This window comes from Thunnus thynnus, chromosome 13, assembly GCF_963924715.1.
Source record: "Thunnus thynnus chromosome 13, fThuThy2.1, whole genome shotgun sequence".
Classification (NCBI taxonomy): Eukaryota; Metazoa; Chordata; class Actinopteri; order Scombriformes; family Scombridae; genus Thunnus; species Thunnus thynnus.
In genome coordinates this window covers 5,897,146-5,914,573 of record NC_089529.1, presented here as the reverse complement: position 1 = coordinate 5,914,573, position 17,428 = coordinate 5,897,146, and the positions used below count along the sequence as shown (strand labels likewise).

Genomic DNA, 17,428 nt, shown 5'->3' with positions numbered 1-17,428 from the left:
CCAATAATCATTGTAACAGTTTTAAAGTGTCAGATATAATCCAGTATGTATAAAGCTAAACATATGTATCTGATAGAAAATCTACAGCAACAGATAGAAAGATACATTAGTATTATTTTTCTTTTTTTTAGTAAAAACACTGTTTTTGATGTGTCCTTTTAATAAAGTGTTGTCTCTACACTGTGTACTGTGTTAAAGTACAGTGTGTGATCAGTATCAGCTTAACATTAACAAGTCACATGAAAATATAATCACACATTTTTCCCACTTTTGTTTTTTTTTCAGGACTTTGCCACCAGAGCAAAAGTAGCAGTGCAGAAACTCATCCAGAAGGTTGGATTCTTTGGCATTTTAGCCTGTGCCTCTGTAAGTAAAATCAAACATTATCTTTTTTTCTTCTAAAATATTTTTCACTGCTGATATGGGGTTATCAGTGTAAATAATTATGTCATTTCCTGTTATATTGCTGTGTTATATTGACATTTGTGCACCATTCAAGGGAAAAGCTGAATTGTGCTGAATTGCACAACATATGAACAAAAAATAAAAAATGATAAAATGTATGTTTGATAAGTAGCAGATATTCTTATGACACACTCAGTGATCCTCTGTATGTATCCCTGTAGGATACACATGGAAGGTAAATGTGCAGAAGAGAAAACACTTAATGGGCTTTATTATTGTGTTAGATTGTTTCATCTCTGTCATTTTATCTATATGATTTGTTTTGTATTTCTTGAGGTAACTGTATATAATATAAAGTCTAATCATCTGTGTTGCTTTTTTCCTCCCAGATTCCAAATCCCTTGTTTGACCTGGCAGGAATAACATGTGGACATTTTCTGGTCCCCTTTTGGACTTTTTTTGGTGCAACACTCATTGGGAAAGCAGTCATCAAAATGCACATTCAGGTGAGCTGCAGTAAAAAACTATACATCTATATAAATAATGCCACAGTTGATTTTTCTAAAAGAGTGTTCATAAAAATACTGCTGAGACTTGTGAGCACTGGATATATAGTACTTGTCTTTTATCTTTTCTATTCTATACTGCAGAGAAAAAGCTAAACTTATGTGTGCCAAAGTTTGAAATATGCATACATCTTTAATATAGTTCAGAGGGAGAAGTGTGTTAAATAATGTATCACTCTCATGCACAGCATCTCTGTACTGTACTGCTGGCAGTAAGGAGGCCATTTTGTGCAGCCAAAGTAGGGGCAGTCAACCATTTTGTGATTGCAGCTGCAGCAGCCCTACTACATTGTACAGTCAACTGGTCAGACCACAGCAGATTGAGAACTTATAGGAAAGTAACAGATACATCCTAACCCTTGAATAAGAAACTACTGTTAAGAGACTTGGCATCACAAATGCTTTTTCTAATCCTGGAAAATCCTCAATTTGCGTCCAGGAATTTGCAGTATGTCTGTGATTACCGTCAGGGGCTCGACTTTCTGTTTTCTAAGCAAATGCTGGAATTTACTGGTTGTGACACAGACAAGAAGGGTTAAAAGCAAAGCATTTTCCCCACTCGGCTCATTCCTTATCATAAGCAGAAAGCATTGTCCTGGCCCAAACTGAGAAAAAAGTGGGGGCGGGGGGTGAACCTAGTGAGCGCGAGCTAAAGCAGATAAACATTGTCTGTGGGAGGTGATGGAGAAAGAGAGAGGGAGAGATGGAGGGGGAAGAGAGGGAGGAAAGGAGGGGTTGCATGCATGGCAGGCACAATCACACACACAGGACCAGATTACACCCAGGGGTCCCAGGGGCCCCTACTGACAGAGGTGTGTCCCTCCCTGGCTCACGGAAAGAAAGACTTCACCCGGCTCTCCGGCATGTCTGGGGGGCCCCAGTCTCTCCTGTATCTGCTTGGTTTAATTTCTTTCAAGCTCAGGTTTTGCTTCTAATGCACCAGATTCAGTGGTTTATTTACTACAGTGTGTGAGCAGAAAACAAGAAGTATAGGAATAAAGCACACGGGAGAGCAGGTGATGTTCTCTCTCATGGGCCAAGAGGGAACAAAAGGGGATTTTGAAGCTTGTTGTGTGCGTGCGTATGTGTGTGTGTGTGTGTATGTGTGTGTGGGCATAATACTCTGAGCAGCCTCAATGCTTCAAAGCGTGTTTTTGATCTGGGTTTGTACCTGTGCTTCAGGTGTGTTCTCATCAGTCTCCAAGGATAGAGGCTTTTTTTTTTTTTTTTAATTCTGTGCTGCTTCTGCCTTTTATGCTCATTAAGCTTCACATCTGAATGTATGCTGCTGAATAGTTAACGTCAGTGCCTTTGTGACACAGCAGGTCACTTGAGGATGGTGGATGATGCCATGGAAATACACATTTCAGGCCCTTGAGATAGGTGATTTTGCTGAGGGCAGAGGAGTTGTGAGGTGTGGCAAAGGTGAAATGAGGGAATGATTATGTGTAGCAGAAGTCGCAGAGTTATTGTAACACCATGTGACATTTTAATCTCTATTTATGTATTGCTACAGTTGCAAAAACAAGGCGTTCAAAGCAGGATGTTCTCACTTCCACATTAGTGTCAATTCACTAAATGTAGCTCACGGTTCTTGATAATGAGAGGTCATTTTCTGTAAACTATTGAGAACTGACGCTTTCCCCTTCCCCCGTGCCTATGTGTGAACGACTAAAGGGATATGACTGTGAGGCTCTTAACGGCATCATCAGTGAAGTGAAATCGGCGAGTCAAGACCATGTCACCATTAGTTTCCAAGTAGACATATTTAAGGCATCTTAGTCAGATTTCCTGTGTTGGCCATCTTGCTGTCCCCTCCTCCTCGCTCTCTGTGGGGTCGTAAATCAATTGTCAGTTTCTGTAAACGTGACTGCACGAACACAGTGTTCAAATGCGTTACCCCAGAAAGTATAAGTGAAACTGAGGTGACAAAGTTGCAGTGAGGGTCTCTTGTTTACTTTGTGTGAGGTGCAAAAATAGTGCGATGGAAAATGGGTTTTTTTATTTTTATTTTTTTATAACTTTCAAAATGTGAGGCACCATGGTGACATGAAAACAAAGTAAGAATAGCAACAAAAAAACAAACCAGAAACAACTAAAGATAATAATAATAACAAAATTGATAAAAGATAAGTTAAAGTACAAACACACACACACACCCACACACACACACATATATATATATATAACCTCTAAGCCCCCACATCTCCTCCCACTCACCCTCAGATCTTTACTGTAATCCATCCATTTATTCACAGGTCTCTCACTTATTATATCGCTGCCCTTTTTCATTCACTTTGTCATTGTAAGTAGGTCATACAATGATACAAGTTCAATTTCAGGGAAAGGTGAATGCTAATAAATAAAAAGCGAGTGTACAAGTTAGATAAACAATCTATATTAATCTCATTAACATACAACTGGAGGGAGAAAAGCAAATGAAGAAAATAAATACATGATAATAATTATAATAATAATAACAAAAGGATATGCTCCCCGTTTGGTTGTTGGCTCCTCCTAATATTGTCCTATTTATCCAATAGCAGTCTATTGGCTGTCTGTATGTCTGATGAAATTGTTGTTGTTAAACTGAGGTGCAATAGGCTCATGTCCTGTGTTGTCACATTTTGCCCCTTCTTTCTATATAACTCTCTCATTTGGTCCATAGTATGTGTCTCTTTCTATATTTTAATTGCTCAATTTCTTTTACTTGTTCCATTATGAAAATGTTTTTAATTGTTGCAGATGCTAATTAATTAAGTTTTGTTATTTTTGTGGCATTTTGACTGCAAGTCTTTCACTCATGCTGTCAAAGCTATAACAAGATCTTGATGCTTGACACTGACACAGATGAAAAGACAACCAAATGACAACACACGTACAAGCTGGATGACATGTTATATAACCATACAATGAACACTGTGACAAAGTACTGATCAAAGAGACCTGTCACATGAAATTAAAATTGTCCTTGGAGCGTCCTGGTGCTGAGTTATGAAACTGTTCTGTTCAACACACAGAACATCACTTTTATATGGTTCTGCAGCGTAAGTGATGTGTAAAAATATGTAAAAAGTGAATTTCACACTTTCATTTTTTTTAAAATTGTGTTGGAACTCATTAAACAGTGGTGAAAATCCTCCACATCAGGTCACATTGTGGCATTTGACTCTGAAAACCTCAATAATATTATTTATCATTATAATAATATGACAATATATCATTAATAATACATAATACATACATAGATGCATACATACATAATATAATAATATATAATTAGTATAATTTCTTAACTCAATAGCCAGTTGAGGTCTACTATTAGGACTAATCTGCCTGTCAGAAAGTAGTGTTTCATTTTTTTTGATCAAAGCCATTTAGCCAATTGTAAAAGCATGATGAAAAATATTCAGGTTTCTCATGAAGTTCAATGTAATTGTATTTATTTTGTATGTGCTACCAGCTCCTAATTCAAGCTACACATTTATATTGAGTGAAATATTCAAATCCAAGATGACATTTTTATGGATCCATCATTACATAAAATGGAAAATTCTAGATGTCTTGTGTATCATTTTATACACTTTTCCCTGTAATTCAGGAGTATATATTTAGTATCTTTGGAAACCTTAGGATCTGGACTTGAATTTAAAATAAGGTTATGTGGGTTTGAACAATCCTTTTCTGCACAACATGAGTTTGTAATGACGGACCCGCCAAGAGCTCAGTTGGGTCAAGCCTTTCTAACAGCATGTGAATGGCAACTAGATCAAACCACGTTTTAGTGGTCCAAACGCATGTTTATAAGAATACAGTAACCTACAACAACTACAACTCTGCGGGAGAGTAAAAGGACCTTGAAAAATGTGGTCAATTAGTGGGTGCGTGTTGCTGCCCCCCTCCAAGAGGACACAGAGCTGATATGAGACAGAATAGCTGCCAGTCGCCTATCTGTCCCTTCTGGCCCGGTGACTAAGCAGGAGTCAGACAGAACAGGAGCCGGCCTCCAGACCCCCTCTGAAGCAATGACACATCTCATTTGATTCCTCCATTCCTCCAGCCATCCATCCTTTACATACACTCACACACACACACACACACACACACAGACTCAGACTCTTCTGACAACAGGCTGTGTGATGTGCTGACCTCGTGTACTGTGTTGGTGGTGTGTCATAGAGCCCAGACCTTTTATTTCTTGCCCTCCATGACAAAAGGGCGTCTTCATGGCTGATTTTAGACCAAACCGCCTTGGTGGTGCAAGGCATGAGTTTTGGCGTAATGGGAAGGGTGTGTGTGTGTTTGTGTGTATGTGTGTGTGTGTGTGTGTGTGTGTGTGTGTGTGTGTGTGTGTGTGTTTGTGTGTTTGTGTGTGTGAGAGTGAGTGTGTGAGGGGGAGTTAAGGAATTACTTATCAAAGTATGATGCACACACTGCCTTATTCTGAACCCTAGCAGTGACCTCATGGTTCAGCTACTGACTCGTTGTTTCTCTGTGTGTTTCTTTGTCATACAGAAACTGTTTGTGATCGTCACCTTCAGCAGGCATATAGTGGAGCAGATGGTCTCCCTCATCGGGTGAGTAAGCCCTAACGGGTGTGTATATGTGTTTGTGTGTGTGTGTGTATACGTGTGTGCGCTCACCAAAAGTACCTTGTGGGATGTACAGCATCACAAATGAAAGAGTTAATGCAGAACTTGACGGTTGAGACCTTTTTTAGATGCTCATGTGGCATTCAGGTAATTTATGTTCCTTCGCGTGAAATCTGCCTCCTCCTCTTTCGTGACTCGGATGAAGGTCACACAGAGTGAGAGGTGGCTTTGAATTAAACATGGTGATCTGGGATGATGACTTGTTGCTTTATCCTGCTTGAAATACTTTGAGCAGACCTTGAAACGTGGGTATTTTGTCACATTCTGTTCTTCTTTTGGCTCCTCACACCGCTGTGATAGTCTACATGGTTATTAATGGCATGGATTTTTCCACTGGATGAACATGTTCTGGCTGCTACACAGGACAGGATGAACTCTTGTCTATCACAGAAACCTCCTCTCTGCTTTATCTCTCTTCATGCACCACCGTCAGCCTTGTACCTACCTGATCTCATAGGGAGCACAAGCCAAAAAAAGAGGGCTGCTTCTCAATGTCTCGCCATGATGCAACCTTTTTCCTCCATAAGGCCCTTTGGGTGTCAGACCTCTCAGGCAGGATGTGCTAATGCTTATTGGGCAGGAACCTCTTTGGAGCGAAGAAGAAAGTGTCTGAGTTTCCGGTGTGAGAGAGATAAGAGATTTCAGAAAGGAAATTAATTTGTGGCGGTACTTGTGTAGGCCCGACTGGAATCAGCAACAGTGTGCATGAGGTTATTTTTCAGGATTAAAAGACTCGTTTTATCATGAAACCATCAGCCACAGATTGTTTTGGAAGATATAAAACCAGTCAAACTGAAAACAATTTAATGAAAATGCTAAAACCTAAAAATCACACCAACACACATACACATACACACACGCACACTCTCTCTGGGCCTCTGGAAAATAAGTGTTGAGTTGAATGAGCCTTGCTGCTGGGTGTGGGAGCTGATGGGTGCCATGATGGGTGTCCTTGTAGAGATGCCAGGCGCTGCAGCTGGAAACTGCCATCGACACACCTGCTGGTGGGAGTGCCGTTTATTACACACACACACACAAATACAGAGACTTGCACACTTCTTGTCTCACACACAGACACACACACGCACACTTGCCGCACTGAAATCAGGCGATGAGATTGCATCAGCTCTCTTCCTTGCCATGTTGTCTTTTTATGTATTTCCCTCGTTTCTAAAATGAATTTTGTAAGACTTCAGGTAGAGACTATTCAACAAGTTCTTATTGCTCTTTTCTCTGCATATATATAATTTTTATTTATTTTTTTTTAGACGGTTTGTGAATCTAGTTTTAATGCTGCAACAAAAACTGTGTCACAAGCGAGGTGTGATCAGTGAAGCTCGGTTAACACAAGCCTTACAAGAAATGTAAAAAGTTTTTAGACACCCCTATATGTTTACATATAAGTACGTGCGTGTGTGTGTTGGGTTGTGAAAACCCTCTGCCCTCTGGCTGTCACAGTTCAATGAGCTGCGTACTCAGAGCAACAGATCACTGGTTATCGACAGGTTTCAGTTTGAGTCACTGCTGGCTTCTTCTCTAAAGGAAGTTTCCCTCTTTACAACTTGTCAACCGTCAGCTTCCTTCCTCACTGAGGCCCTTCCACCTTCACCTCTTCTCTCTGCTAGTCTCGCTCTCAATCACACATCACCTTATGAATGGGTGACAGTCTTTCGAATTTAACCCTTCAGGCGCAGACAGACCGCAGAGTCGTGTTAACTATGCAGGTGCTTGAAAATAAAAATTACACCTTTACTGCTAAACTGCAGGCACCTGCGGTTGCCCCCACCCTCTACGCACGTACATGAAGCCTTGACACCCACACACACTCACAAACTAAAACATTTGTCCTCTGGATGCCCTCGTTCTTTTAAATCAATTATACTTATCAAACACCTACAAATATTTTTTTGTCACCTCAACCACATTCACCTCAATAAGACTCTTCTAGATTATACCTCCTGGATGTTCATATTTGACATAAATCAGCAAATCTCAGGAAAGTGTTTAAAATCTTTTTGGAATTGCAGTAAAATTTTTGGAGGGCTTTTTTTAGTTTTATTTGGATTTGAGTTTATGGAAGCTATTTTCAGCAAAACTTTTTTTTCTTGATGTTGCATTAACAGATTCCTAAAATAATAATTTAGAGCCATGCTCTTAGGAAATGTTTATTTCTGAAAAATCTTACACTAATAATTTATTTGTTGTTTGATCTGAATGTTTAACTGTCTTTGATTATCAAATTAAATTTGCTTTGAACTAAATGTTTTTACTGATGATTAAATATAGACATAAATTGTGTCTTTATTGTGGGTTTTTAATATTGATGCTCAGTTTGTTTTTGTTTGCTTGGCTCTGGCTTTAGTCTGTGTAAACTGAGAGAATAGTCTCTGTCTTTGTGGGTGACTGAAGTGACCGTTGGACTTTGGCTGAAGTGATTTCATTCTTGCATGACATAATACAATACTACACAATTCATTTCCTGCTCTTTGCCTGTCAGGTGAGCTAGTTGGCACACACACACACACACACACACACACACACACACACACACACACACACAGGGCACAGTAGTGTGTTGAAATATTAAATGATGACATACTGAAACTCACATCAAAAATAAGAAAACACATGTTCAATACTATAACTGTTCAGTGTGTTCTAAAGTTATTTCTGTTTTTAATTAATCATGAATAAAAAAAATAATTAAGATAATTTATCAGTTTCCTGACAAAACACACAATAACATCTTTCACTATGATCCCATCAGAATTTGTACAAAATAGTAACATGCTGTTTGTTTAAAACTTAAGGAGTCATTTCACCCAGTGAATCCCCTGAACCGCATGTTGTAGGGTGACCTTTATTTCTTTATAAAAACCTGATTTGAGTTTCATAGTATATAGTAGTGAAAACATATTCTTTTGATGAGAACAAAAAGTGTGTGTGTGTGTGTGTGTGTGTGTGTGTGTGTGTGTGTGTGTGTGTGTGTGTGTGTGTGTGTGTGTGTGTGTGTGTGTGTGTGTGAGGTGGAGTCCGTATCCAAGCATTATATATTTGAGTAGCATGTATATTTCCTAACTTAGATGTGACAGTGGAAAGCCGATGAGATCAGAGATTACTATAAAATATATAAACACAGGCTACCGGCCAGATGCTGCAGTATAACTATAAACAAGTAAAACTTGTATGTTACAGCAGAATCGTCAGGTTCATGTTTTATTTGGTTAATATTCCTGCAATCATGACAACGGATGATTTTTGTATTTACTCATCAGGGAGTGTCCACTAAATCTGCAAAGGTTTCATTAAGAAAAAATTGTTTTGCAACACTGGCACTTGAAAAATAGTTGTGGCAATCAGAGCTGTGCATCATGATATAGTCATGATGCATTATGTCTTGCTCAATTTATTTATAAATTATCTTATTTCCAAATATGGGCCTTTATAGGGATATTTTTTTAACTTTTCACTTATTCATCAGCAGTTTAAGTCAAGTAGTTTTTCTATGAATGACAAATGGAAAACAGTGTGTTACTGAAATTCAGCCTCACAAGAGAGGTTTGGATCTTAGGCTTACAAGGCTCTAAAACTGTCAACAGCCATTTTCATCACCCCTGGTAACAAAAATGACCAACTCCAAAGTTTTGTTTTTTTTTTACCAGCTGGAAATAAAACGTAGAGAATATGCAAAGGACTGTTTTTTTAGAACAAGTTGAACATAAGTGGCTTAAAATTTCCATTATACATTTATGACTGTCTGATGTTCCTTTTGAGAGCTAGACCAAAAAAAAAGTGGAAAAATAAGTTCTATCCTTTGACAGTTGTTCAATCAAGTGAAGAATTCTTCCTTTTTCAACTGTTTTTCAAATTACAGTCTGTTTGGGACGAAAAAATGTGTGTCAGACATTTCAAACCTGATGTATTACTTCTTCATGTGTATTGTAGAAACAGATTATTTTATTTCCGGCAGATGTGTTTAATTCTTGTTTTCCTGCCATGCAGAGCATGAAGGTTAAATCTGCAACCTTCTGTCAGCGGTACCTGGATAGTAATAAAGATAGTTTGGCTTTGAACTGCCACAAAGTCACAATAAAAGCCTTCACAGATGCCTTTTGGGCTGATAACAAGAACTGATAACCAGGTTGGATGGAGCTGTGTGTCTGATCAGACTTGTTAGGTTCTTGCGTCCTGTGACTAATGTACAGATGTCTCTTCTTCAAAACCAGCCGTGCGTGCACAGTCATTGTTTAAGTCAGGAGAAAATTCTGCAGACTCACATTGAATAAGGCTTTGATCAACATCTGAAGCCGTTATATATCAAATGCTTTCATGCTTTTATTTAAGTCTTCGTTTTGCTTTTTTTTTTCCCCCACTAGTCACTAAAAACTCCACAAAGGTTTCTCATCTTTTATAAGTCTTGAGAGTTTGTAGATTTGATTAACAAATAAATATCAGGCATTGTTTTTGAAAATGAATGTACTTCTGTTTTTATAACTAATTTTAAACTTTTAAATTACATTATATCTCCCAAATCTGTCTATATACCTACACTCTCTGGATCTCTCACTAAACACTATACACTCTGAGAAAAACCTTTAAAATTGATGTCAAACACTTATTAATGACAAGTGTCCTTTCTTATCCCACTACACGCAGATTTCCTCCCTTGAATTTTTTTGAATTTAATAAGCAAGTGAAGTCAATAACCCTGGAAGCACTACAGAGAAAGGATAAAGCCCTGCTAATGTGCTCCATATAACTGCAGAGTAACATATTCATCTTTTTCTGTGCTCAATCCTCCCTGTCCTCCTTTCTCTTATCTGAGCTGGTGCTTCATTGGTCAGTGAGGTGGTGATATACAGCAGGAAGAGCTCAAAATCAACCCGCGTGTGCAGTAATGGAACAGGGAGCTTTCCTGTGTTTGACACGCTGTCTGGGCCTCCAGACTCTCCTTGTTTTATCTGTTTTGAGTCGCTGTGTTTAGGCTGAATTGCTGACTCTGATTTGTACCGCTTGTTTTCCAGCAGTCATATGTGATGATATGTGAACAGGAAAAAACAGAAGTCTTCCCTAATTATGTGAACAGCTGTGGTCATGAGGTCCGTCGGGTTGCTTTGGTGTTGATTCCTGCAGACGGTGAATCACCAGCACTTCCAGTTTGTTTACACCTTGTTAATGGTGGGACTGGATTTAGTTTCTGTAAAGGTCTGAGAGAGGACAAAGTGTGAGGTAGGTTATGGTGATGATTATCTTTTTGAGAGTGAAAAGAGAGAAACAAGACAGGAAGAGGGACACCATCACAGTTTCATCTTATTGCATCTCATTATCTGACTTCACACTGGTATTTTAAATGACAGTTCTAAATAATCCATCATCTTGATTGAATCAGCCCCTCTCCCTGACTTGTATATTGTGCTTAGACTTAGACTTTGCTTGACAAATCCTTCAGACTCATGTGTCAAGGGAGGAACTATCACTGTCAGGCTCTTGGGGAGAAAGCCATTGAGATGCAGAGAGGAAGAGTCGAGACCTGAAAAGATTATCCAGTAGAAACCGGTGTGCTAGGATCGTGGGGGGGTGGAGGGGGGGGACCCTGCATGTCTCCATGAGAATGCACCCATTTACATGTGAGTCCATCTCTGAGGCGTGAGTCCATTACCAGCACAATGGGCCTGCAGATGGCTCTTCTGCCGCACAAGGCTGTCAGCATTAGGGGATCACAGCAGGCAGCTCTGCTCGGAGGGAGGCCAGGGGAGAGTCATGGGTCAGGGCAGGGCAGCCGGGGGTTGTATGAGCCACTCACTGGATCATACTGGAACTTTCCAGATCACACAGCACTGTAATAATGTAATTATAATCAGAGTAAAGGAAGATTCCAGTTGTTTTAACCGGTATGAAGCACCTGAACCAGGTAGTCTAAAGGTTGTTATTGGAGTAAGCATAAATCAATTGGATTACTTCTCAGACTTTCAAATTACTCTCTCTCATTTACACTCTCTGATCTGGTTTTTCTTTGTTTTGGTGCTGTGTTCGTGCCAAAATAGATCACAGGATAAACTGGATTCAAAGCTGTGTGTTAAACTCTTTGGTGAGAAATACACATTGTTTTGAGAGAAACAGCAACACAACTTTCATGTCACAATTAACACTTAAAGTAATAGTTTATGTTAAAGGTATACTATGCAGGATTTGTTTGTTGGTGTTTGTAAACACAGCATTAAAAGTTGGCCCCTCCTCCCCAGCTCAACGCCAGAGCGAGAGAGAGAGGAGTTGTGGTTGAGCGAGCCAGAGTGTGAATGAAGAGAGTGAGCAGTGCCGGCGGGAACAAAGCCGTGAATCAGATAAATAAAACTTTATGCTCTGATTGTTTCACAGTGATTACGTTCTAAAGCACAAATGAACACGCCCACACCTCCGCACAACTTTGCAGGAAGGTGCTGCATGGCCGGATTTTGTGTGAATGCAGAGCTTCATCCTGTCCGCTGTGGCCTCTCTGCTCTGCGTGTGTGTTGCTCAGCCCCGCCCTCGGTCAAGCAGACACACAGACCTGCAGCTTTATATATATCCATGACACAGAGCAGAGTGGAGCAGAGGAGAGACGGAGACAGCGATGTAACCTAGTCGCGACGCTACAAGTCCCGACCTCACATCCTGCGCTCTGTTGATGGCTGGCGGCTACACACCCACTGCTCAATGGTTAACGCCAAGAAGCCTCCCAAACACAGCAAAATAATAAGAAATAAGAATATACAGACAGAGGGCAGAGTCTCTGTAGATACATACACTGCCACACACTTCTAGTGGATCATAAGTGCTGATTGAGAGAGATTACTTTTGTATGAGTCTATACATTGTTTTTCAGGAAAATCCTGAATAGTATACCTTCAAGGTCTCTTTTAAATTTAAATGTGATTGAAAAAAGTCAACAATCAATCTAATCTGTTTCTTCCCACCACAAATTCTCCTAGACATTAATTCAACTTTCAAGTCACTGTGAACCATGCAAATCAAACTATTCTGGGTATTCACAGTAGTGCAGTTATTTGCATGCTTGTAAAAGTACTGAAGTACTGGAGTTACCGGAGAAAAGTCTGTTACTATTCGTTTCCACTGAATTTCACCCAACTAGAGCACAGTGTGCCCTAGCTCATATAGAAACTACGTTTGTGTGGTTTCATACTGAAACCTGTAGGGTCTGGTTTGAAGGTAACTGTGCGCATGGTCTCGTGAGAGCTGAAAGTTACCTAGCAGGGAGGGATTTTTTTGTCTTATGCTCATTATGTTCTTATCTTATCTTTTTGTTCTCTGTATCACCACATAAGTCTGTGTGAAGCAGAATGCACCAGTTTGGGGCAATCACAATCAATCAATATGTTTTGTCCTTTATTAAAGGAGAACACAAGTAAACTGATGGAAAATCCTAAAATGTAAATGTATTTCTTTAACCGTTTACACCTCGGCCACATCACTGCTCCTATAAATAGTCCTCTTTGAGCCATATGAGCAAAGTCTTCCCGTTAACCCAATCTGCAGGAAGAGAGTATTTTTGATCCTATTAGTCACTGAGATCTCTGGTCACCTGAGAAGCGCCTTGACAAAGATGGCATTGATCAGTCATTCCATGGCATGCCCTGCTCTACGCCAGCCCAAACGCAGTTAGACGCCTCACTTAGTATGACGGGATCAGAGGCAAACAGGGCAAGACAGTGGGAATGAGGGATAGAGCGGCACGTCGCGGCCGACTCTCTTTTTATACAACGTCGTTAAGTTTAATGCGAGGCCCTGCGGGGCGTCCATTTTCTCATCTCCCCCGCCTTCATTCTGATTACCTTGGCCCCCAAGCTCTGACAGAAATACAGAGGCAGTAATAGACAGAGAGAGGTTTGAGTCAGAGCCAAAAGGTCTTACCACACCATTTAGAATAATATTCAATCGCTCAAGAAGACTTCTTCAGATAGTGTACTATAGGCTTATTTCTGTGGTTAATAGCACACTAAGGGGCTCTGAAGAGGTGCACAATGATCCGAATGTAATTGTAGCTTTGATGAGTAAGTGTGTATGTGTGTGTGTGTGTGTTTGTGAGAGAGAAAGAAAGACACAAAGAAAGGGAGAGGTCAGCTGTGCGTTCCAGGTCTGGTGTCATGTTATGTGCCTCTCGGGTACAGTGTGTATCCCAGGACTTCCTGCTTTATTCATCCCTGATTCATTTGTTTTGGTCCCCAGTCTCACACTCTGTGCCGCATTGCACATGCTGCTCGCTCATCAAATCATACCTACACATGCTCAAGCCAAGGCTATGAAGTTACTGATGTATTTATTCATCAGGATGGCAGCCGGCTTGTATGTTGTTTTAGGAAACAGTACGCCATTGATTCAGTTTTAGAACAGCTCATTTATCAGAGGAACACAACGTGACCTCGAGCTCTTAATCAACGTCATCCACTGAAGTCTATTGTTCAGTAAATCCCATGAACATCGTAATGTGCGATGTAGTTTCATCAGTTGTCATGAGTATGTGTGTCTGTGTACTGTGAGAGGAGTCATCACAGACAGGCCCTGACTCAGAGGCCAGCCGGCCAGCCGTCCGGACCCCTCTCCCTCCCCGTCCTGCCTCCACCACACCTCAGTCAAAACAGAAATATAGTCCCTCATCAGACCAGTTCACAACAGCAACAAGTTGTGGAGAGGGAAGAGAGATGGCAATTCTTCCCGTAAACATGCTCTGTATTGTCTGGTCACGGATGATCCGTGTTAAGCCTCTGCCTGAAAACCAGGGCAACTATAAATCTTAATTATGAGGAGGCTGTGTTTTATTTGTTTTATTCCAGACATATAAATCGTTTGCTTATTATTTTACTTTGTTAAACCTCAAAGATTGACCAGTGTGAATACAATTTATTACATTGCAAATCATACAGCTATGAAGTCTTTGCACACACATATAACTGTTTTAATTGAGAAATAATGTAGTGTTTTGTTTTTGGCTGTGTTGGACCTTTTCTACATTTCATCAGTGTTGTTGCACATTTAAGCATACAGTTGGTTGCAGCTTACAGACACAGACATCCGGAACTTTCACTTTTCTGCATTAGTTAGCTCCTAACCACAGCCTCAAAGTGAACCTATACTATATATATACCTGATCAGGATCAGGCATCAGAAAATTATAAACCACTTTTAGCAATTTGACAATTTTTTGCTTTTGTTGTGTAGAAAATTTGTCACAAAAAACTAATGTAATTGATCTTGCTACATATATTTATGCTGAATTACTCTCACTCACAAAGCAGTCAGACAGTCAGTAGAACATATTGTTTTGAAGCGGAAGATATATAGCATTTTGTGGCTTTTATCAGGTACGTTCGCAGTAACCTATGTGGTTGTTTGAGCAGCGTATCACAGTGTATATGAACCACATACACTATACAGGCCCACAGTGCACTGTATACTGCAAAACTCCCACACATACACTTTTGTGCTCACTGGATAACCTGCTGTGTTGGATTAGTGACATACATTGCGTTTATGGGACAGTCAAGCTTCAAACAGTCTCAAGTTCTCATTTATTCCACGTGCCATTAATTTTCCACCCCATGACCTCGTTTCTTTGGTGTGTTTCTGCCCTTCACATTTATTTAACATGTCGTAATGTGTTCATTTAACCTCTCTTGTATGTTTCAGTGTTCTGTGTGCTTGGGTTCTCTGACTTGCTGCACCAAAGTTTCCCATTTGGGACCAATAAAATGTAAACTGAAATAGAAATACAGTAGGTGTGGTTATCACCGGGTCATTAGGTGTTCATTTGAAAAGAAGGCTAGACGTTGTCCCATAGGAAACAATGTCACCATAGATCCCATACAGCGGCCATTCCTCCAAGCATGACATCACAGGATGGATGGAGACTCTCTGAGTAACCGGCAGTGCCCTACACCTCTTCTTCTTCTTCTGTTCCTTTGCTGCCTCCTCTATTTCCAGCCTGTCTGTCGCCGCCGTTCTACAAGTAGCATATACATGTATGACTTGTCTGGATGTGTCTACAGTCACAACTGACTCATTGAACAAGCCTTTCTCACCTTGGAAGCGTCCAAGCCTGGTTACCCAGTGACCCAGCAACTGCACACACCTCCACACCCAGACCAAGAGGGTCTGTGTGGGCATGCCGACCTGAACCTGGGGGGTCGTAGGGGTTGGAGGGCTGTTTTATGTGGCTGTCTGGGAAGTGAGAGGAATAATAGACTGCTATAATTGGTGCCCCCTGATTTCCTGGCAGCACTGCGGGCACCCAAGAGGATAGCATGTGTCCGAGCTTGTGTATATATATATGTGTGTGAGTGTGTGCTGGCTGACACAGATGGTTGTGGAGCAGGGATGTGATAAACACCCTGGGCAGGGGGATCTCCGTTCAGGAGTGGGCTCCATGCTTTAGTGGTGAAGTCATTGGGAAAAAGCCCGGTTGAACTGGAGGAGGAACAGACACACATACACACACACACACACACACACACACACACACACACACACACACACAGATATTACCTTACAACATTTGCACGTGAATCAAAATTTTCCTTACAACAAAGTGAAACACACTCCTCCTCCCATAATTCCATTATTTCATTATTCCAACACTTGATAATATAAAATTAGAGCAGTAGTAATTTATCAACCCATGAGCTGATGGGTAAGTGTGTCAGTGTTTTGCACAGAGATGGTTAAGAGGTCAGTGTTTCAGTACCTCAGGTCAGCGCGCCGCCTAACTACAGTGTGCGTCTTGCGGTGTCGGTGCTGTTATGTTAGGTGTGAACTGTGGCCCTTTGGAGCATTGGGTAACACTAGCGATTGCCTAAGCCAGTTGTTGTGATGATGTCGTAACCAGTTGGAACTGGCCAGGGTTTGGCTGTCATGTGAGCCCTTGTTCTCTATCATCCGCTGCCCAGGATGTCAGGGCACATGTGTGTGTGTGCCTGCGTGTGTGATCTTGTGTGTGCACACCTTAGGGATTCCATTATCATAAAGAACAACAAATGGTGAATTTTTGGGGTGTATATGTGCATGTGTGTGCGAGTGCCATTGGAGGTGGCAGCCTTTGGAAGGGGCAGACAGGTCAAAGGTCGCCTCTGACTCATGGCTTGTGGAATTTAGGTTTTACAAAGTGAACACCGGACGCCTAAACATGCTCCACAGTCAGTGAACAGCAGCAGGAAATGATAGTTCATTAAAAAATGAGAGGCTGAGATGGCGCTCACAAATTAACCCTTCACAGCAGTAATCAGGCTGCAGGAAGCTGGGAGATGTGGGGTTTTCCCTCCATATGCCCTTGTTTTGCCAAAGCTTATCCCCTCCTCATATCTTTCCTGATTATTGATAAAGTTATCGTCTTTTCATGGTTAACAGGCAGACAGAGCATGGTTTGAAACCACTGCTGTGAAGTATAACAAGAGAAGTACATTTTTGTACTAAAGGCTTGAATGCTCACAGATTAACCATCACAGGTACTTTTCCATTCCTCATGAAACCAGATGTGTGATTTTTGGTACATAATTGTATTTTTAAACTTGCAAATTTGGAGCAAAAGATGCATTTTATACCTGCATACCAGCAACAGGCATTGTACTGTAAAAGAAAAACCAAAGCTGTGCTTCCTAAGCAAAAGTAGGCAACTGTGTTCTTAAGAAATGTCTTTTTTTTACCTGTTAGTGTGAAGATTCCCTTTAGTCCTTGTGTTGTTCAAAGGAATTTTTTTAATCATATTTTATTCTTGATTGTTAAGCAGTAAGAGGCAATCAGCCCTTTGTGTTGAGAGGA

General features: G+C 40.6%; 1 protein-coding gene across 9 annotated transcripts in view; it reads left to right on the top strand.

Annotated features, from left to right (window-relative positions):
* Nucleotides 1-17,428, top strand: part of LOC137195243 (vacuole membrane protein 1-like) — a 66,790-nt gene that overhangs the window by 40,539 nt on the left and 8,823 nt on the right. For all 9 annotated transcript variants that reach the window (XM_067607439.1, XM_067607438.1, XM_067607440.1 and 6 more), the window contains 3 exons: nt 286-366; nt 795-911; nt 5,487-5,548. In XM_067607439.1, coding sequence (XP_067463540.1) covers nt 286-366; nt 795-911; nt 5,487-5,548 — 260 coding nt within the window. The remainder of the gene's footprint in view (nt 1-285; nt 367-794; nt 912-5,486; nt 5,549-17,428) is intronic.